This window comes from Notamacropus eugenii, chromosome 7 (genome assembly GCF_028372415.1).
Source record: "Notamacropus eugenii isolate mMacEug1 chromosome 7, mMacEug1.pri_v2, whole genome shotgun sequence".
NCBI lineage: Eukaryota > Metazoa > Chordata > Mammalia > Diprotodontia > Macropodidae > Notamacropus > Notamacropus eugenii.
Window position 1 is genome coordinate 87,272,324 of NC_092878.1, and position 17,901 is coordinate 87,290,224.

Below are 17,901 nucleotides of genomic sequence, written 5' to 3' on the forward strand. Positions count from 1 at the left end.
GGGAGGGAGGGGGGGAGTGGGGGGTAGGTGGGGGGGATAAAATCACAATTGTATGGCAGTGATTGTTAAACATTACAAAATAAAAAAAAATCCTTGAAAGAAAAAAAAAAAGAAATTGAAAATAACATCAAGGACACAAATCTGAGACTCTAGAAGAATTGTGGTGCTCTCAACAAGGAATGGGGCATTTCTATAAAGGGAAAGATTTTTGGGAAAAGATGAGAAACTTTATTTCGGTGATGAGTTTGAAATGTTTCTGATACATACATTTTGAAATGTCCAATGGTGATTCAGGACCAAAGTACAGGAAAGAGACTGGGGCTAAATCAATAGATGGATAGACAGATAGATAGACAAATGATAGATGAAAGATGAATATAGACAGATAGATAGATAGATAGATAGATAGATAGATAGATAGATAGATAGATAGATAGATAGATAGATAGATAGATGGATGGATGGATGGATGGATGGATGGATGGATGGATGGATGGATGGATGGATGGATGGATGGATGGATGGATGGATGGATGGATGGATGGATGGAAGGGTGGATGGATGGATGGATGGATAGATGGATGGATGGGGAGAGAGAAAGAAAAAGAGGGGGGGACAGAGTTACCTGGAATGGAATGATGGATTGGTGCAGCTCCTTCCCTCTTCTAAAAGACCCCCTGCTAAAGCATGGGGGAGCATGGTATAGTGAGCAGAAAGATTTGGTCTATATATCATAAAACCTGGATCTGCATCCCAGTTCTTACTCTTACTTGGCAGTGTGATCCTAGGCAAATCTCTTCAATTTTCTCATTTGGGAATTAGCATACACCAGAATTATTATTGTTAAAAGCAAAATATTATGTATAAACACGGACCATTATTATTATAACAGGTCCCTGCCTATTGTAACAATGCTTGCTTTCTAGTTATAAGCATTTATACTCACTGTTGTACAGTAGAAAGAAGAACCTGGCTCTGGAGCTACATGATCCAATTGTACATTTCTTACCTCCAATTTTATTACCTGTATGATCTTGGGCAAATTACTTAACTTTCCAGGTTCTCAGTTCCCTCATCTGGAAAAAGGTTGAACTAAATCAGAGGTGTTAAAACACATCGCCAACGCATGCCGTCCATATCATTCTCAAGTGCAGCCTGAACCATATTAAAATGTAATTAGGAAACACTTAACAAAACAAAAATATAATAAAAGATAGATTGGGTTAATACATTCAATATGTGCCTTTGTTGTTGTCATGTTTGACTCCTCATGACCCCATTTGGGGTTTTATTGACAAAGATACTGGAGTGATTTGCCATTTCCTTTTCCCACTCTTTTTATAGATGATAAAACTGAGGCAAGCAGGAACAAGTGACTTGCCCAAGGTCACACAGCTACTGAGTATCTGAGACCATATTTAAACTCAGGAAGGTGACTTCCCAGACTTCAGCTCATTTTACAGATTAGGAACAGAGGTTAAGTGACTTGCTCAGGATCACACAGCCAGTAAATGTTTGAGGCCAGGTTTGAACTCAGGCAGATGAGTCTTCCTGACTCCAAACTACCAATTTCTGACTCAAAAGAAAATCAATTAATTTACAAAAATCTTCACATCTATGGTGGCAACTTCTATACATAGTATGTAGTGCTGGATCCTAAGTCAAGAAGGCCTCAGTTCAAACCTTACCTCTTGTAATTACTAGCTGTGTTATCATATACAAATCACTTAACCTCTCTCATCTTCAATTTCCTCATCTGTAAAGTGATGAGCAGTATCTACTTCATAGAGTTGTGGTAGGGTAGAGAAATTATATACACATACACATATGCATATATGTGCTATCTGTTATATCTATTATGCACAATATTATATATGCTTTATATATATATGTATATATATATGCTACCTCTACTCACACTCACACATACATACAGCAATTTGTAAAAACTTCAAGCCTGTTTAAATTTCATTGTTTTCATTGTTAAGGGTAGAGACTGCACCTATAATTTCATTAGTTTGAGACTCCTTCTACAAGTGTATGCAGTCACTTTCTCTTAAATTTATAGTCATAAAAAATTCAATGCAGGATTAAGAGTTTATCCAGGGTCACAGAGCCAGTATGACTTACAGGCAGGACTCCAACCTAGATCTCCCTAACTCTCTATCCACTACCTCCATGCTATTATTATGCAAATTAAATTAGCAAGTATAAATTCTAATGACAGCTCCTTAGTTTTCTACCCCTGGGAGGGGATTGGAGAAGCTCTGGCCTTAGTTCTATTTTCTGTTCCCTTTGCATTCCACCTTGCCCACCTGTTCTAACTTTGGTCAGTCTGCATTTCTCCTGTGGCATAAACACTGGCTGGCATTTACACAGATGTAGGCAATGACACCCTTCAGGGACACACAGCCCATCATCTGCACAGGTGCCATTTAAGCAAGCAAGCAGAAGCTGTGGGCAGTAAGTTTCTAGACACAGATCGGTAAACTGGTTTTCTGCCTTTGCCATAGATCAATTGAGTTCCCAGCGTGTACCAACAAAATCCAGCCCCTTGTTATCCCTGGGACTCTCCGTATTATTCTCTCTTGCCCCAGTCTCCTTCTCCAAGAAGTGTCTCTGCAGTTGGAACAGCATGTCTCCGTCTGGAAAATGAGAAGTCAGACTTCTTACAGCCAAGTAAGGTTACCAAGTGAATGAGACAGAAGGGTCTCAGAGAGACTCATAAGGCTCTTTTGGTAGTAAGTGACTCTTGCTTCTTGATGCATGGTTGTGCAAACTAACATAACCATTAGTTTCCAAAAAAGGGCCCAGCCCTCTGGGTGTAATCAACTCCTAGATTACAGACAGTTCTAGAAAAATATGATTCCAAATTCTGGTAAGAGATATACCTAGAAAGTATGCCCACCTCAGGAGCAAGACAGCACAACCAACTTTTGACCTTCCAGGTGTTTCCATTCCCATCTTGCCAGATCATTTCAGTCCTGACATGTTAATTTGGCTTCATTTAATTTTTTTTCAAAACTGGCTTCCCAAATTGCTTAGCAAGGTTGTCACTGGTTATTTGAGGATTAGGAAAAGTGGAGAGAAGCAGGAGACAAGGAGATCTGGGGACTTGTATTGCCAAAGCAACATTCATAGCACTGATGGTAACTATGAATATGCTGGCATAGTTCTGAATGGCAAAGTATAACAGACTCTTCACATAGAAGGCAGAAGAAAATCATTCATTCAAACACCAGAAAGCCAAATCCACCATAGTAACCAAGAAGTCAATAAACATTAGCATTGCAGGGGACAAAGTCATTCCCAAGTCTCCCCCCTGGCCCCCTCCTGCCAGGGCCTTTCCACAAACAAACACTCACAAGACTACCTGTGCCTGCCTGCGTCCTCTTTCCTCCACACTAACTGTTCTCACCAATTTCCTCCCAGTTCAGCTCCACCCTTCCTGTTCCACCCCTTGAACAAGCTCCTTCCACTTGTCTTAGGCTTCCATGTGTTTTAAACAGGTCACATGGGCCTATTAATGAATGGGAAAGATCTTCCCATTTAAATTACCATTACAGGACCCACTCACAAACGCTTTTTTGTAGCTGCCCAAACTCCCCAGTCTTATCAAGATTCTCAGGCTGCTAAGAGTCAAAACTAGCATCCTTGAAAGGGGCAAAATGCAACAGAAAGATGGGGAAGGGAGTTGAGCTTCTCCATACACTGAGCTATTCCATATCTTCTACTGTTGTTGTTGGTCAGTCATTTTCAGTCGTATTCAACTCTTTGTGACCTCATTTGGGGTTTTCTTGGCAGATATACTGGAGTAGTTTACCATTTCCTTCTCTAGTTCATTTTACAGATGAGGAAACTAAGGCAAACAGGGCTAAGTGATATGCTCAGGATCACACAGCCATTAAGTGTCTTAGGACAGATTTGAAGTCAGAAAAAGGAGTCTTCCTGGCCTCCAGACCCAGCACTCCATCTACTACACCACCTTACTGTCTGGGACAAAGTCCTTAGGATCAGCTATATAGGAGTAAGGATCATGGTGTTGTGGAAAGAATATTGGATTTCAAATCAGCTATATGAGTTCAAACCTCAGCTTTGGCCATTTGCTATCTGCATGATCATACAAGATACTTAGCTTCTTGGAGGTTTAATTTCCTCATCTGTACGTATGAAGGGACTGGAGTGGAGGACTTCTAAGGCACCTCCCAGCTTATTCTATAATCTTGACCTAAATCCACTTACTTACCAATTCACTCTACTAAAAATGACTTTTTCCCACTCATTTTACTATCTAATAACTGATATTTCACTATATACCTTATAAAATCAAATTGACTATATAGGTAAAATATAAAATGACTTTCCGGCATCTGTTTTCTACTCCCCAGTTAATAAAGAATAAACTACACCACTCTAAGACCACAACATCAGAGGCTTTGTACTACTCATAATGTCTGCATCTTGCTTTCTTTGAATCAGGCCTTTCCATGGTAACCTGTGTGGTAGCAGTGAGGGCTGCTGAGCTTGAGTCACTGGAGAAAGATAGATGTAATCAACTGGGACACACACACAAAAAATCATTATTAACTCATTTATTAGTTTTATTTGCCCACTGTTTAATAGCCATAGGATGAAAATAAAAAGCAAGGTCAGTCCCATTCCCAACCAGAAATGGAGAGAGAATAAACTGTAAAGGAATGATACTTACTGTGGAGAGGCAAGTCAATTTATCAGTGGGCACAGGAAGGTAGCAGCTGCTGCCAATAGCACTAATGAGGACACCAGCCTTTTTCCCTCTCTGTGGCTTTCTGTAAGTAACTTAGAAAAGCAGGGAAATCCAGCAACCCTGAGCTATTGTTTAGCCAGGTACATCACACTGCATTGCAGAGCAGTGAAAATTGGAGGGGAGGAGAGTAAGAAAGCTAGATAAGCTGCCTCAACATGACAGAAAAGCACAGCTCTGAGGGTCTAGTCTATTGGGTCCTCAGTGTCCCCTGTATTACTTTGCCCCCTCGCACTGTGTTATGCATGTCCTGGGGTGGGCTGAGGCATCTTCAGTCATCTTGATCTATATCTTGCCACTGGACTCAGAAAGCTCAGAAGAAGAAAGTGAGGCTGACAGCTTTGCACAGCCCTCCTCACTTGAATCCAATTCACTTTCAAGTCACGGTATCACCTTCCTGATGTCATGGTCCTCGTTGAGAATGAAAGACAAGTAGTAACAACCCTGGGGATGTATTATGTACCAGACTGTACTGTGAGCTACCTGAGGTCTTCAGGGCAAAAAACAGTAGAGGACTTTACAAGGTGTCCCCACTCCAGTACACAGACTCTTTGACAACACCTTCTGAGCCCTTTTCTGTTCCTTTGAGAATATCTGTATCAGAAGTCTTAGATCCTGACATCAGATAAAGGAGTCTCTTTTCATCCAGGGAGCCTTGGGAACTGCACTGGGCACTGATAAATCCACCGCCATAAAGTCTAAAGTAAGGAAGACATCAATACATTCCCTGAAGGTCTGAGGTCCAGGACAAAGACTCTTTGGAGTCTTTGCTGAGAGATCCCATCCCTACAAATAAACCCTCAGAAAGCAGTTTCTTAGAAGGCAGAAATAACTTTCAGCTTTGCCAAACCAAATTCATTAGCTGTAAATAATAGGACTTAGCCCAGCAAATTACCCAGACAGAATGGTCAATGACATCAGAAATGAAAACAAGCGGGAAGGAGGATAAATAAAGAAAAAGCAAAACAATAAAGAGTCAACAAGGCCTAGCTGTAGAAAACCTCAAGATGTCTCCCTTTGCTCACTATTTTAACTTGCTGTATAGATCCCTATAATGCTTGATAATAAAGTTCGTGAAAACACCCACATGGAGGGTTGTGCCATTTCTAAGGAGCCAATAAAGAGACAACAGGACAGACTTGGACAAGGAAAAAGAATCTCTCCTGCAGGCTAAGGTAAAGGAACCTAGGTCTACAAAGGAGAGGAGGTAGCAGAAAGAAAACAGAAGGGGACACTATTAAGCTAAGTCCTAGGGCTTATTGGGAAAATATGAGTATGTCCCAACCTGGTACTTTGAAATGGCACTCTAACAACTCTGTAAATACTACATCAATCATTCATTCATTCCATTAATATTTATCAGACGTCTACCACATACCAAGGCGCTGTACTAAACACTGGAGATACAAAAAGAGGCAAAAAACAGTTCCTTCCCTTAAGGAGAAGGGGGAAAATTTATAATTTATCATCATCATGATTAAATAATAGTTATATAATCTAATTGTAATTGTCACATTGTTTATTTTATTCCCTTTTCTTTTCCATCCGTCACATCACATCTGATTACAAGCCTTACAACCAGTATTTCTTCTTATTTCTGCAGATTCGAAATGTGGCTGCCAATCTCTGTGTAGACAGCAAACATGGTGCCACAGGGACTGAGTTGAGACTGGATATCTGTGTGAAGGATGGCTCTGAAAGGACCTGGTCCCATGAACAGGTACTTCACACACACGAGAGAGAGAGAGAGAGAGAGAGAGAGAGAGAGAGAGAGAGAGAGAGAGAGAGAGAGAGAGAGAGAGAGAGAGAGAAAAGGAGAGAGAGAATAACTGAGGCACAATGGGAAAAGCCTTGATGGAAGGACGGAGTCAGAAGACCTGAGTCTTAATCCTAATGCTTAATCCTTAAACATGTCTAGTTTTGTTATTCTAGGCAGATCACTTTATTTATCTGTGTCAGTTTCCTCATACAGAATGGGGAGAAGGTAATCATAAAAGCTGACATTCAGGATAGCTGGTCTAACCATTTCATTTTTTACAAATAGGGAAATTGAGGCTTAGAGATGATATATGTAAAAACGCTTTTAAAAGGATAGATGCTTTAAAAGAAAATGTGATTTCAAAAGGTCATAGGCCTTGCTTATTGATATATTTGATGATTAAGTTCATAATTTTAAAATGTTAAGTATAAGGTACTTTATAAACACAAAAATGATAACCAAAATTTCTATCCCCTTTCTAGTTCTGATCCTACAGGTTGATTAATAAAACCCAGATAAGCCTTTGAGGGTTTTGTTTTTGGGGTTTTTTTTAATAGCTTTTACAAACGTCTCTGGTGTGATGTGAGTTGGGTCTGAGTCAAATTCAAGTCATCAAATATGTACTAAATACATGAAGGGCCTGTGAGGACAAGGGATGCAAAGGGAAAAAATTAAATTCATTCCCTACCCTATGAGCACTCATATTAAACAGAGAAGGCCAGGAGGAAGTATAAGAAGGACAGTAGGCATTAGTGAGATGATAGTCTCCCTCATGTGACTTTCTAGCATTCCTTCATAGGGGGGTGGGGGGAAAGGAGATGTTGAAGGAGAGAGATTTTAGCCACATCCCCACCATTTTCCACTGGACTGTTAATGCCATGAACTCATACAAGCAAATATTTGACTCTTGACTTGTTCCTGGATTAGATAACCCCATAAATTTAGGTTTGATCTGCAATAGCATCCTGTTTCATTTCTGGAACATACCCTCATTTCCCAGAAGAGTTCTCTCCAGAGGCCTTGTTAACTGCCCCAATCATTATATTCATCTCTTCTATAGGGAAGTGATAAGTTACAATCTCTCTCCTTAAATTCTCTTATCATTGAACTGTGAGTGACTGACCCCTTCCTGAACTGTCACAGCCAACTTTAAATTTTACTTAAGTGATCAGCCGGGTAAGACAACAACTTGAGGCCATACAGCTGGAGAAGAGGAATATTTCATCCCCATTTATTGTTGCTTTAAAAAAAAATCAGTTCTGGGTGAAAGTAATTGCATGGACATCTCTTGAAGATGAGCAGTTTAAAGGACAGGCATGGCATTCCCAAGGAAGCACACGCTGCCCACCATTTCTGTTTGGGGAATAAACCAATTTATCTCCAACTTTTTTACAAGGGCCTGGTTAATGCAATTGTAGTACTGTGATGGAAGGGTAGTGCAGCTGGTTAGTGCAACTGTGGTACTACAAAAGTGAGCTAAGTATTGGTCCATCAGGTCACATAAGTATCAGCTAGTGGTACCAAGGATATTTAGCCTGGCAAAGAAAGAGCTCAAGTAGAACATAACTGTCTTCAAGTATATGAAAGACTTTCTTGTAGAAGAGGAATTGGAATTTCATTCTCTATGGCCCAGGAACCAGGAGCAATGGGTGGAAACTGCCAAAAGGCAAATCTAGGCTTGATATAAGGAAAAGCTTCCTCACTAGTAGAGCTATTCCAAAGTGGAATCTGCTGCTGAGCACCATATTTTGTTTTGTATTCAAGATATGTTACGCTAGGAATCTCTTTGGAGGATGGGTTGAATTAAATGGCAATTGTAATCCTGTCCAACTCTCAAATTCAGTCCTTTTGTCACTTCACTCTAAGGTCCTATTTTCTCCAGGTAAGTTGTTGCACAAGATGAACCCAAATAATCCTTCCAGCTCTAAATCTATGGTGCCACAAAATTATGACAGACTTTTAGGAAACCAGCATTCTCATAAGGTGCAGGCCTTACCACAGTGAAGTCAAGTCATTGTGTGTGTGTGTGTGTGTGTGTGTGTGTGTGTGTGTATGTGTGTGTTTGAGAGAGAAAGAGAGAGAGAAAGCTGTGAACTCGTCCTCTGTCTCATCTCTTCTGAACACAAAAATAATATCGCAGCAGCCAGGGAGCTCTCTCAGCCAGATAAGTTTCATTTGAAGCTAGACTGAGATAGATGCTGATTCGAATTTTTCTCTGCTGAGTAACTTTATGAGAAGCAATTATCTTCCACATATAAATATCACTCAGTTGCTGAGAACAGAGATAGAGGTTGTTTGGGGGGATCCAAAATACAGGCAAAGTTAACCGTGTAGAAATAACTTTTAAAATCCTATTCAAACACCACCTTTCTGCCTTTTTTATTATTTTCTCTGGTTGATCTGCAGTTCAATAGATCGTCAGGAGAGGGCAGCACCAGACAGGAGGAAAAAACCCACTTGAGTAAGCCAAGATGCCAAAAGGTTAATGGTTTTTTAACACAGAGATTTCCAGTCCCCACAGACCAAGAAGATGGAGCTTTTCAGAGATTAAGCTAGGCTGACAGAAGGGAAAGAATTAATCATATTTGAAATACAGATTGCTGTAAATTGATTCTGAGGTTAAAACAGTACAATCTGTTTTATTTTGCTGTAATGAACTGAAGGCCAGATTCGCTCCTGTGTCCAATACAACCCAGTGTTTTTACATGTGGATTTCAATGGCTAAATAGGACAGGAAGTGTCAGAGCAGGGATTATTTAATTTTCTAATTCAAGGGACAAGAATGTAAGCCCTTTCACAGTTGAAAGGATACTTTTCCAAAAGGACAGAAACAAAAGAGAAAAGAAGGGAAATACTTCCGAGAATGGTGGAGATTTGAGGGTCCTTCATTATATCTACTGAGCCATGTGTGTTGTGAAAGACTAGACAGGCTCTAGCCAAGAAAGGAAGATCTATGATTCTTTCTGCTAGCCCCATCTATTTAGTTCTTTGCTGTAGTATTAACAGGCTAGGATTTTTAAAATTTCCTTTAAAGACCATAAGAAAGGTTTTAGTGTTTTGTTCATTTGGTTGTTTTTTTTTTTTTCAAAAAGTCTAATGACACAAAGTACTCTTAAATCTCAAGATAATACTTAGGACCCCCAAGGAACCCTGGCAATAAGGTGGAAGGCATAGAGAGGAGAAACTCTTGGCCTAATTTGTCCATCCTTATTCTTCAGTGAAAGGGAAATAATTGAATTCACTATCTACTCCCACATAGAAGCTGGGTATTATCCCATCTCGAGAGCTTTAGTGACCATGTTGACATCAAGATAAATTGATCAACATAAACAGCGAAGGAACAACTTACTGTGATAAATGGGTTCGGTCTAACAACGAAATTATCAGATTCCGCATAAGGAGGAATCAACCCCTGAGAAGGCTGTAGTTGCTGGGGACTAGGCATAGTATTTCAAGAAAAGTTGAAGAAAACATTCATTTTCCATATAAAAAAATAAATATTTCTTAGTCCAACTGACAACATTAAAGCAATAAATGTTTCAGCATTGCCATCTTTACCATATTTAGTATATTAGAATGTTCCAAAGCAGAATGAAGATACTGCATACATCCTTGGAGTTAATGAAATGGCAATGAATCACTAGGCTGTTTGGTGTAGTGGAGAGAGGACCTTGGAAGAGCTAAGTTTGAGCCTACCTCTGATACATACTGGATACTGACCTGGGAAAATCACTTAATCCCTCTGTTGCTCAAGCAACTAACTCTCCAAGACTATACACTTTAGAAACAGTCTTGATCTGCTTTGGTCAAGTGGAGATCCCTCCACTGATAAAATAAAACATGCGTTGCATGCCATCTGAATAATTAGCATCCATTATTGAAAAGTCTGATTTAAAACTGAAGATTATTTGCATAGTTAGACAGTCAGCAAGTAAAGACTGTCTTTTTGATGTGTTTAAAAAGATAGAAAGATAAAGTCTCACCTCACTAAAAAAAAAAAAAAAAATCTATAAATGGGCATCTTAGCAAATCCAGACAAGAAAAGGGTTTCAATGCTTCCTCCTGTCATTCTTTTGAAGAAATTATGTAGATAAAACTTTGTCTCCTTTTTAAAAAATGAGAAGTCTGATAAGTTATATTGTGACTCTTTAGAATAGGCTAACTGTCTTGACATGACAGAGAAACCTGGCTGATGGGATCCTAGAGCTAGAGCTGGAATGGACCTCAAGGGCCACCTCATCCAGCCCCCTCTTTACAGATGGAGAAACTAAGACCAGAGAGGTTAAATTACTTGCCCAAGGCCACACAGATAATGTAAGGCAGAGCTGGGATCATAAGTTTAGAAAATGTATGATTTCTCTGCTTATGAGTTATATCCCTACAGTAGAAGGTAAGTTCTTGGATGACCAACTAGTTTTTGTTGTTGTAATATCCTTAACACCTAACAAAGCACTTGAACATAGTAAATGCTTAATAAATGCTCATTGAGTAAATGAGCAAGCAAAACAATTATTTTGATAAATGGAAAATATATCACCTTGGCTGCTATGAACTACAATTAAGTATGAGGAAAGAGTCAGAGCAATTATAGTTCTCAAACTGGAAGGTCCATCGGAGAACATTTTAGTTCAGATTCCCAATTTTTCAGATATGGAAATTGAGACTCAGAGGAATAAAGTGATTTGCCTAAAGTCATATCAGTGGTAAGGTCATTGGTGGGATTTGAACTCAGGTCCTCTGAATCCAGAGTCTGAGTTCATTCATACCTCCTCAAATATATTTTAAAAAGGAGAGAAAATTTATTAAGTGCTGAGTACCTGACACTGTGTTAGGTTTGTGGATCCAAAAATAAGCAAGCAGGTTAGTTCCTGCCCTCAAGGGGCTCCCATGATCACAGGAGGAAGATGGTGTATAAAACTGTCTGTAGATGGAAGCGAAGGAAAGGCCTTGCTCCAGGCTCACTAATGGCCATCCAAGGTGCTGAATCCAAGGTTTTAGGTGAGGAGTAGGAAGAAGAGGGTGATCTAGAGAGGGAGGTCTGCAGGCAGCATGGTCTAGAAGCAAACATACATCCTACAGTTTCAAAATATCTCTGATTTTGTAGGCTTTAGGACAGCGTCTATCATAGACAATTAAAACTTACCTCCATGCCTTGACAGGTGGCTTTCTTAAGTTGTTATGACCACTCAATCCCTTGCCTGGTGGCCAGACTTCCAGTCACCCTGAGTTTAGCCAGGCTGGTCCCCAGACCCACAGGCTGTTGTTGTTTAGCAGTTTTTAGTTCAGTCTGACTCTTCATGACCCTTTTGGGGGTTTTCTTGGCATAGATACTGCCATTTCCTTCTCCAGCTCATTTTATAGATGAGGAAACTAAGACAAAAAAGGGTTAAGTAAAAAATAAAAAGGTTTAAATGACTTGTCCAAGGTCACACATCTGGTAAGTGACTGAGGCCATATGGCCTCAGTCATATGAGTCTTTCTGACTTCAGGTTGGGCATTCTCTCCACTGCCCCTCCAAAAAATGTTATCACCATTGTTCCCCCTTGGACCAGATAAGGAATTTTGTTAGTCTATCTGTGTTCTTCCTTCATTTTCAAAGAAGACCCTGACATCAGAGAAATGATGACATGACTTGCACTTGACTTTGTTTTGAGTGAGGGAGGGTTGTGCAAGGTCTCCAGCCTCATTTTCTTCTCCTGAGCCATCTGGATCCAGAGGCCGATATTCATCAAAATGACTGGAGAAGACCCAGGATGCAAAAGGAGACCTTGGCCTATTCAGGTACTCACTTAGAGTGAGGTAAGGCCCATTCAATGAATAGGTCTCTTTAAGAAGTAATCAGGGAATGGCCCTGAAATTAGTAGAAGAGAAATGAAGGAATAAAATCTCTTTCAGCCAATGAAGATGGGCAATTCATCTGCAACTTTGAGTCTTGGGAAGTGACTTTCCCCAGAGTCACAAATCTAGTATGTTTCAGAGGCAAGACTTGAACCCAGATCACTGAGACCATCTCTTCATCCACTGTGCCATACCACCTTTCATATCCATTTTATAGTTGAGGAAACTGAAGCTCAAAGACATGAAGTCACTCATCCAAGCTGATCGAGATAGCAATGGGGGTAGAACTCAAGCCCAGGTCTTTTCATCAGTGATCCTTCCACAACACCATGCTTCCAATCCTTGATGGCATCAGGATTCCAGGTCTGGTGCAAGTACTTTGTCATATAGAGGCCAAGATCTGCAGACGCAGCATCCCTAAGATTCTCATCTTTGTGGATTTGGCTCCTAGATTTTTCCTGTCTGGTTTTGCTCTCTACCTGCCCTCCTGCTGAGATTACTTTCCATTTACAAGGTATTTATCTTGTGCATAAATAGTTATTTACATGTTGTCTGCCCCATTAAATGGTTAGCTTCTTGAAAGTCAGGACTGTATTTTTGCCTTTATTTGTGTTCCCAGGGCTCAGCACCATGCCCATCATAGCATAAGAGCTTAATATGCACTTACTGACTGACTGCCTGATTGTCTGGTTTGGACTGTTTCCCATCCTGACCAACTCCATGTCTGGCTTCCACTCCTACTCGTTCTTGTGGATTTGTCATTTCCCAAACCTTCCCAAGCTCCTCACTTATTTCACTTCTCTCCTATGGTTCAGTAACTTGAAATACTTTTTGAAATTCTCAGCCTTGGCTGTAACTAAGCTACCCTCTTTTAATGACTTGCCTCCTACCCTACCTTGGCAGCAGGAAGCCTTGGCCAACAGTACAAAAATTCTGCTATTTGATAAAATCTATACAGTGATAAAGGTGCCCAAATGAGTAAAAATATGACAAAAATCAATAAGGACCAAAGATGCTGCTCTAGCAGCTAGCAGAGGGTCATAGAGACCAGAGGTCAACTCCTTTATGGTATAGATGAGAACCAAAGAAAGGAAATTATTTTCTCAAATTCACGCAGGTACTGAGCCAGGATTTGGATTCTGACTACAAATCAAATGCACTTTCCAGTATGAAACTAAAGCAGATGTGATGATTGAATACCACAAATCAAGAACACCAGTTATCTCAGGGGCCTGTTGCAACATGAGTCATGGAAAAGGGAATTCTTTTAATGCAGCAGCAAGAGAAATGGTTTTGTACAGTCTAGGAAAATTCTCTACTCCAGCCAATAATGTACTGGGTAATATGGCTTATCCTATTAAAATAAATTGACCCAGTTTCACCTAAATTTGAAAATTAAGCATAACAGTGATTACAAATATTATTTTGCATATGTTGCATTAAAAGACAGGGAAGACTAACCTATGAAAGTTACTCTAAAGACCATTTAGAGATGAAGGTCACATTGTTTTATATGCCTGGAGCTTAAATGGCCTTTATTGCTTAACTAGGATTATAATGTTTTGTATAGGAAAGTGGAAAGGACACTCAACCTGGTCAAAGTCAAAGTCAAGACCTGAGTTCAAATCCTGCCTCTGATCCTCAGTAGCAGTGTAATATTGGGCAAGGCATGTAACATCTTTAAGCTTAGGTCTTCTTATCTATAAAAAGTGGATAATTATCCTAATACTGGCTACCTTATAAGATAGCAGAGAGGGAATCACTTTGTGAGCTTCTAAGTACTGTAGAAATGTGAGCTATTACCAATGAAATAGCTAGGTGGTGGAGTCAGACTCATCCTCATGAGTTCAAACCTAGCCTCAGATACTTACTAGCTATATAACCCTGTGTTTATACTTAATCACTTAACCCTGTTTGCCTCAATTTTCTCATCTGTAAAATGAGCTTGAGAAGGAAAGACCAAACCATTCCAGTATCTTTGCCAAGAAAACCCCAAATGGGTTCACAAAGAGTCAGACACAACTGAACAATTTAAATAAGAGTCAGCCAGACATAGCAGATAGAATGCTGAGCTTGAAGTCTATAAAACCAGGGTTTGAATCTCACCTCAATCACTTATAAGCTCTGTGATTGTAGGCAAGTCCTTTATCCTCTCTCAAACTCAGCTGGTTCATCAGTAAAATGAATACCTGTACCATACCCCTCATTGGATAACAATCAAATGAGATATTATACCTAAAGGTCTTTTCAAATACTAAAGTTCTATATTGGTATTAGCCCTCAAGGAACTCATACTCTACTGGACTGCCACAGAAGAGTTAGAGAGAGTAAAGAGGGCCCCCTCCCAAGAGACAGCAAAATAATAAACGTAGAGAATATACCTATATGTGTTATAAATGCATATATATGTATATGTGTGTATATGTATGTATGTGTGTGGATGTATATGTGGGTGTATACATACATATATACATGTATATATGTGTACATACATATATATATATATATATATACATACATATATATGATAAAACCTTGTGAACCCATGACGAGTACTTGGGCCTAAAAGTCAAGATAAACATTATATTCTAGACAAGGTCCTTGAGGACTCTTTTCTCCTACCTCCTGGAAGGAATGAACTCTAATCAAGAAATGATACTATCTCTACTTTCTTTTTTTTTAGTGTCCCAGAAAACAGAGTCCACCATCTCCCTTCAGGAAATTCTTTCAAATGTCTCGGCTAAAAAAAGCTTTTATCCTCCCAGTGTCTCTTTTTGTCCTGTCTTCATGGAGACTGCAAATAGCTACTCCCCAACCACCTAGACAATGTCTTTTCTTCTGCCTGAAGGACTGTTTTTAGACCTAGCCCTTCCATTCTTCTTTTTTCAGGCCACTTAACCCCAATTCCTTAGCTCCTCTTCATGCAGACTATTTGGCCAACCACTTAATCATTTTTTGTTTTTTATCGTCTTTTGGAGTCATGCCAACTTCCCTACTTTTCCATTTCCTTTGTAGGACCTAAAACTGTCCCTAGCATTTTATTAAGGAATTGTGCTAAGAGTATTGTGTGTGCTATTTCTCACCCCTCCATCCAAAAAAAAAGCCGTGGTGCCACATTCCAGCTTCATATTTACCTCTGGTCTCAGGTTTGTTTGTTTTTTCCATTTTACTTGCACAATGACAACCCTTCCTGATTTTCTTTCTTTTTCTTTTATTTTTTTTAACTGCATTCAGAATGAGATAATCTTAGACTTGGAAAGGTCTCTTAGAGGTCATAGACTCTGGGCTCTAGTGCCATGCTGCACTCCTGCTCACTGCTGTGTTCCTGACAGATGACTAGCCAGCCTCTGCTTAGTATCTCCAGAGACAATGGTCTGCCTCCCTGCATTTCTCCTCAGCACCATTCTTTTATCTGTTCTTTCAAGCTGTATCAAGCTTGTTTTTTAGTTATCATTCTCTGCCTTCTGCTCTGACCATTGCTGCCCAAGGTTTTCACCCCTTACAACCACCCACTTTGATGCCTGCAATGCCTCCTGATTGATCCTCTAGAATCTAGCCTTTCCCTCTCCAACCCATTCTCCATAGGCTGCCAAATTTATTTTCCTAAAGCACATGCCTGACCACCACATTCCCCTGCTCAAGAAGTGATAGTAGATCCCTATTGCCTCTATGGATAAAATACAAATTCATCTGTTTGGCATATGAGTCAAATCTTTCACAATCCAGCTCTAATTCATCTTTCTAGACTTATTCCACAATACAGGGCATACTACAATCCAGCCAACCTGTCCTGCTTGTCATCCAATCTTCAGTGTCTGTGCCTTTGCCCATACTGTTCTTCATGCATGGAATGCCCTTCCTCCTCACACCAGCCTTTTGGAATCCCTAGTTTCCTTCAAGGATCACCTCAAGTGTTGTCTTCTACATGAAAGCTTTTCTGATTCTCCTTTTTCTTGATACTCCCCCTCTCAAAAAATTACTTTATGTTTATTTCTTTTTTTATATTTACTCATCTGCCTACATGTTATTTCCCCCCTATTTAATGTAAACTCCTTGAGATGAGGAACTATGTGATTTCTATTTCTAATAACTAGCATGACGCTTGGCATGTGCTTAATAATGTTTGTTGAATTGAAATGAATTTCACTAGACTGACTGGACAGTATCTGAGTATGAATTCAAATGAAGATTTGAAAGGCTTTGTCCTTTTTTTCTGGAAGGGGGAAAACAAGGCGATTGGAGTCAAGTGACTTGCCCAAGGAACTTTGTCCCTTCTTTAGGGAGCATTGGCTTCTCAGTCTGACATCTATTTGTGTTTGTATTTCCTCTCTGTCCTTGGTGCCAATGAGGTAGATGTGTTTTTCAATGCTTGCTTTGATCAAAATCCTTGAGATGTTGGAATGTTAAAATTACCCTTTCTATGGCTGACCACAAAGGAAGGTGTTTTGGACTGAGAAAAATAAGATATTCCCCAGTACTCATCCCTGCCAAAAACTCCAACTCACCTGAAATATATTATTTTTTTTTTCTAGCTCTTTACCTTTGGATGGCGGGAAGATGTACGTCCTGGAGAACCACTCCACACCAGAAAATTTTGCTTTGACGCCATTTCCCATAGTAGCCCTGTCACACTCTATGATTGTCATGGCATGAAGGGGAACCAGCAATGGGGCTATCGAAAGGTAAGTCACAATCACAGGCTCACAGAGGCAGCTGGATGGTGTAGTGAACAGAGCCCTGGGCCTGGAATCAAGAAGATCTGAATTCAAATCCACTTCCTCATTGTGGGATCCTGGGCAAATCACTTAAACTTGTCAGCCTCAGTTACCTCAAATGTAAGATGAAAATAATAATAGCACCTGCCTCCCAAAGTTGTTGAGACACTTATTTTAAAGTGCTTGGCACAGTGCCTCACATATAGTGGATATTGAGTAAATGCTTGCTTGCTTGCTTCCTTTCTTCTCTCTTGAGGTGTCCTTTGAAGGAAACTAGGAAGTCTAAGAAGCCAGGAGGGAAAGCATTCCAGGCATGGGGGACAACCAGAGAAAATGCCCAGAGTCAGGAGATGGAGAGTCTTGTTCTAGGAGAAACAACAAGGCTGATATCACTGGGTCACAGAATATGTGGGGAAGGGGGTATAAGGTAAAAGAAGACTGGAAAGGTGGGGGGTAGGTTATAAAAGGCCAATGTCAAACAAGAGATTTTTATATCTGATCATGGAGGGAGCCACTGGAGTTTACTGACTGGTGTTTGAGGAGAGAGAGGGTGTGGAACATGGTCAGACTGGGCTTTGACATCTAAAAGGAAGATGTGCTGGAGTGGGGAGAAATCTGTGGCAAGCAGGTTATTGAAATAATGAAGGCATGAGGTGAGAAGAGCCTGCTCCAGGATGGTGAATGTTTCAGAGGAGAGAAGGAAATATATATACAAGATGTTACAAAGGTAAAATCTGACAGGTCTTGGCAACAGGTTGGATATTTAGGGTCAGAGTCAAAGATGACACCCAAATAGTAAGCCAGGG

General features: G+C 40.1%; 1 protein-coding gene across 1 annotated transcript in view; it reads left to right on the forward strand.

Moving 5' to 3' along the window:
* Window positions 1-17,901, forward strand: part of GALNTL6 (polypeptide N-acetylgalactosaminyltransferase like 6) — a 241,567-nt gene that overhangs the window by 196,651 nt on the left and 27,015 nt on the right. The window contains exons 6-7 of the mRNA XM_072625044.1: window positions 6,387-6,503; window positions 16,913-17,062. Of these exons, the coding sequence (XP_072481145.1) occupies window positions 6,387-6,503; window positions 16,913-17,062 (267 nt within the window). The remainder of the gene's footprint in view (window positions 1-6,386; window positions 6,504-16,912; window positions 17,063-17,901) is intronic.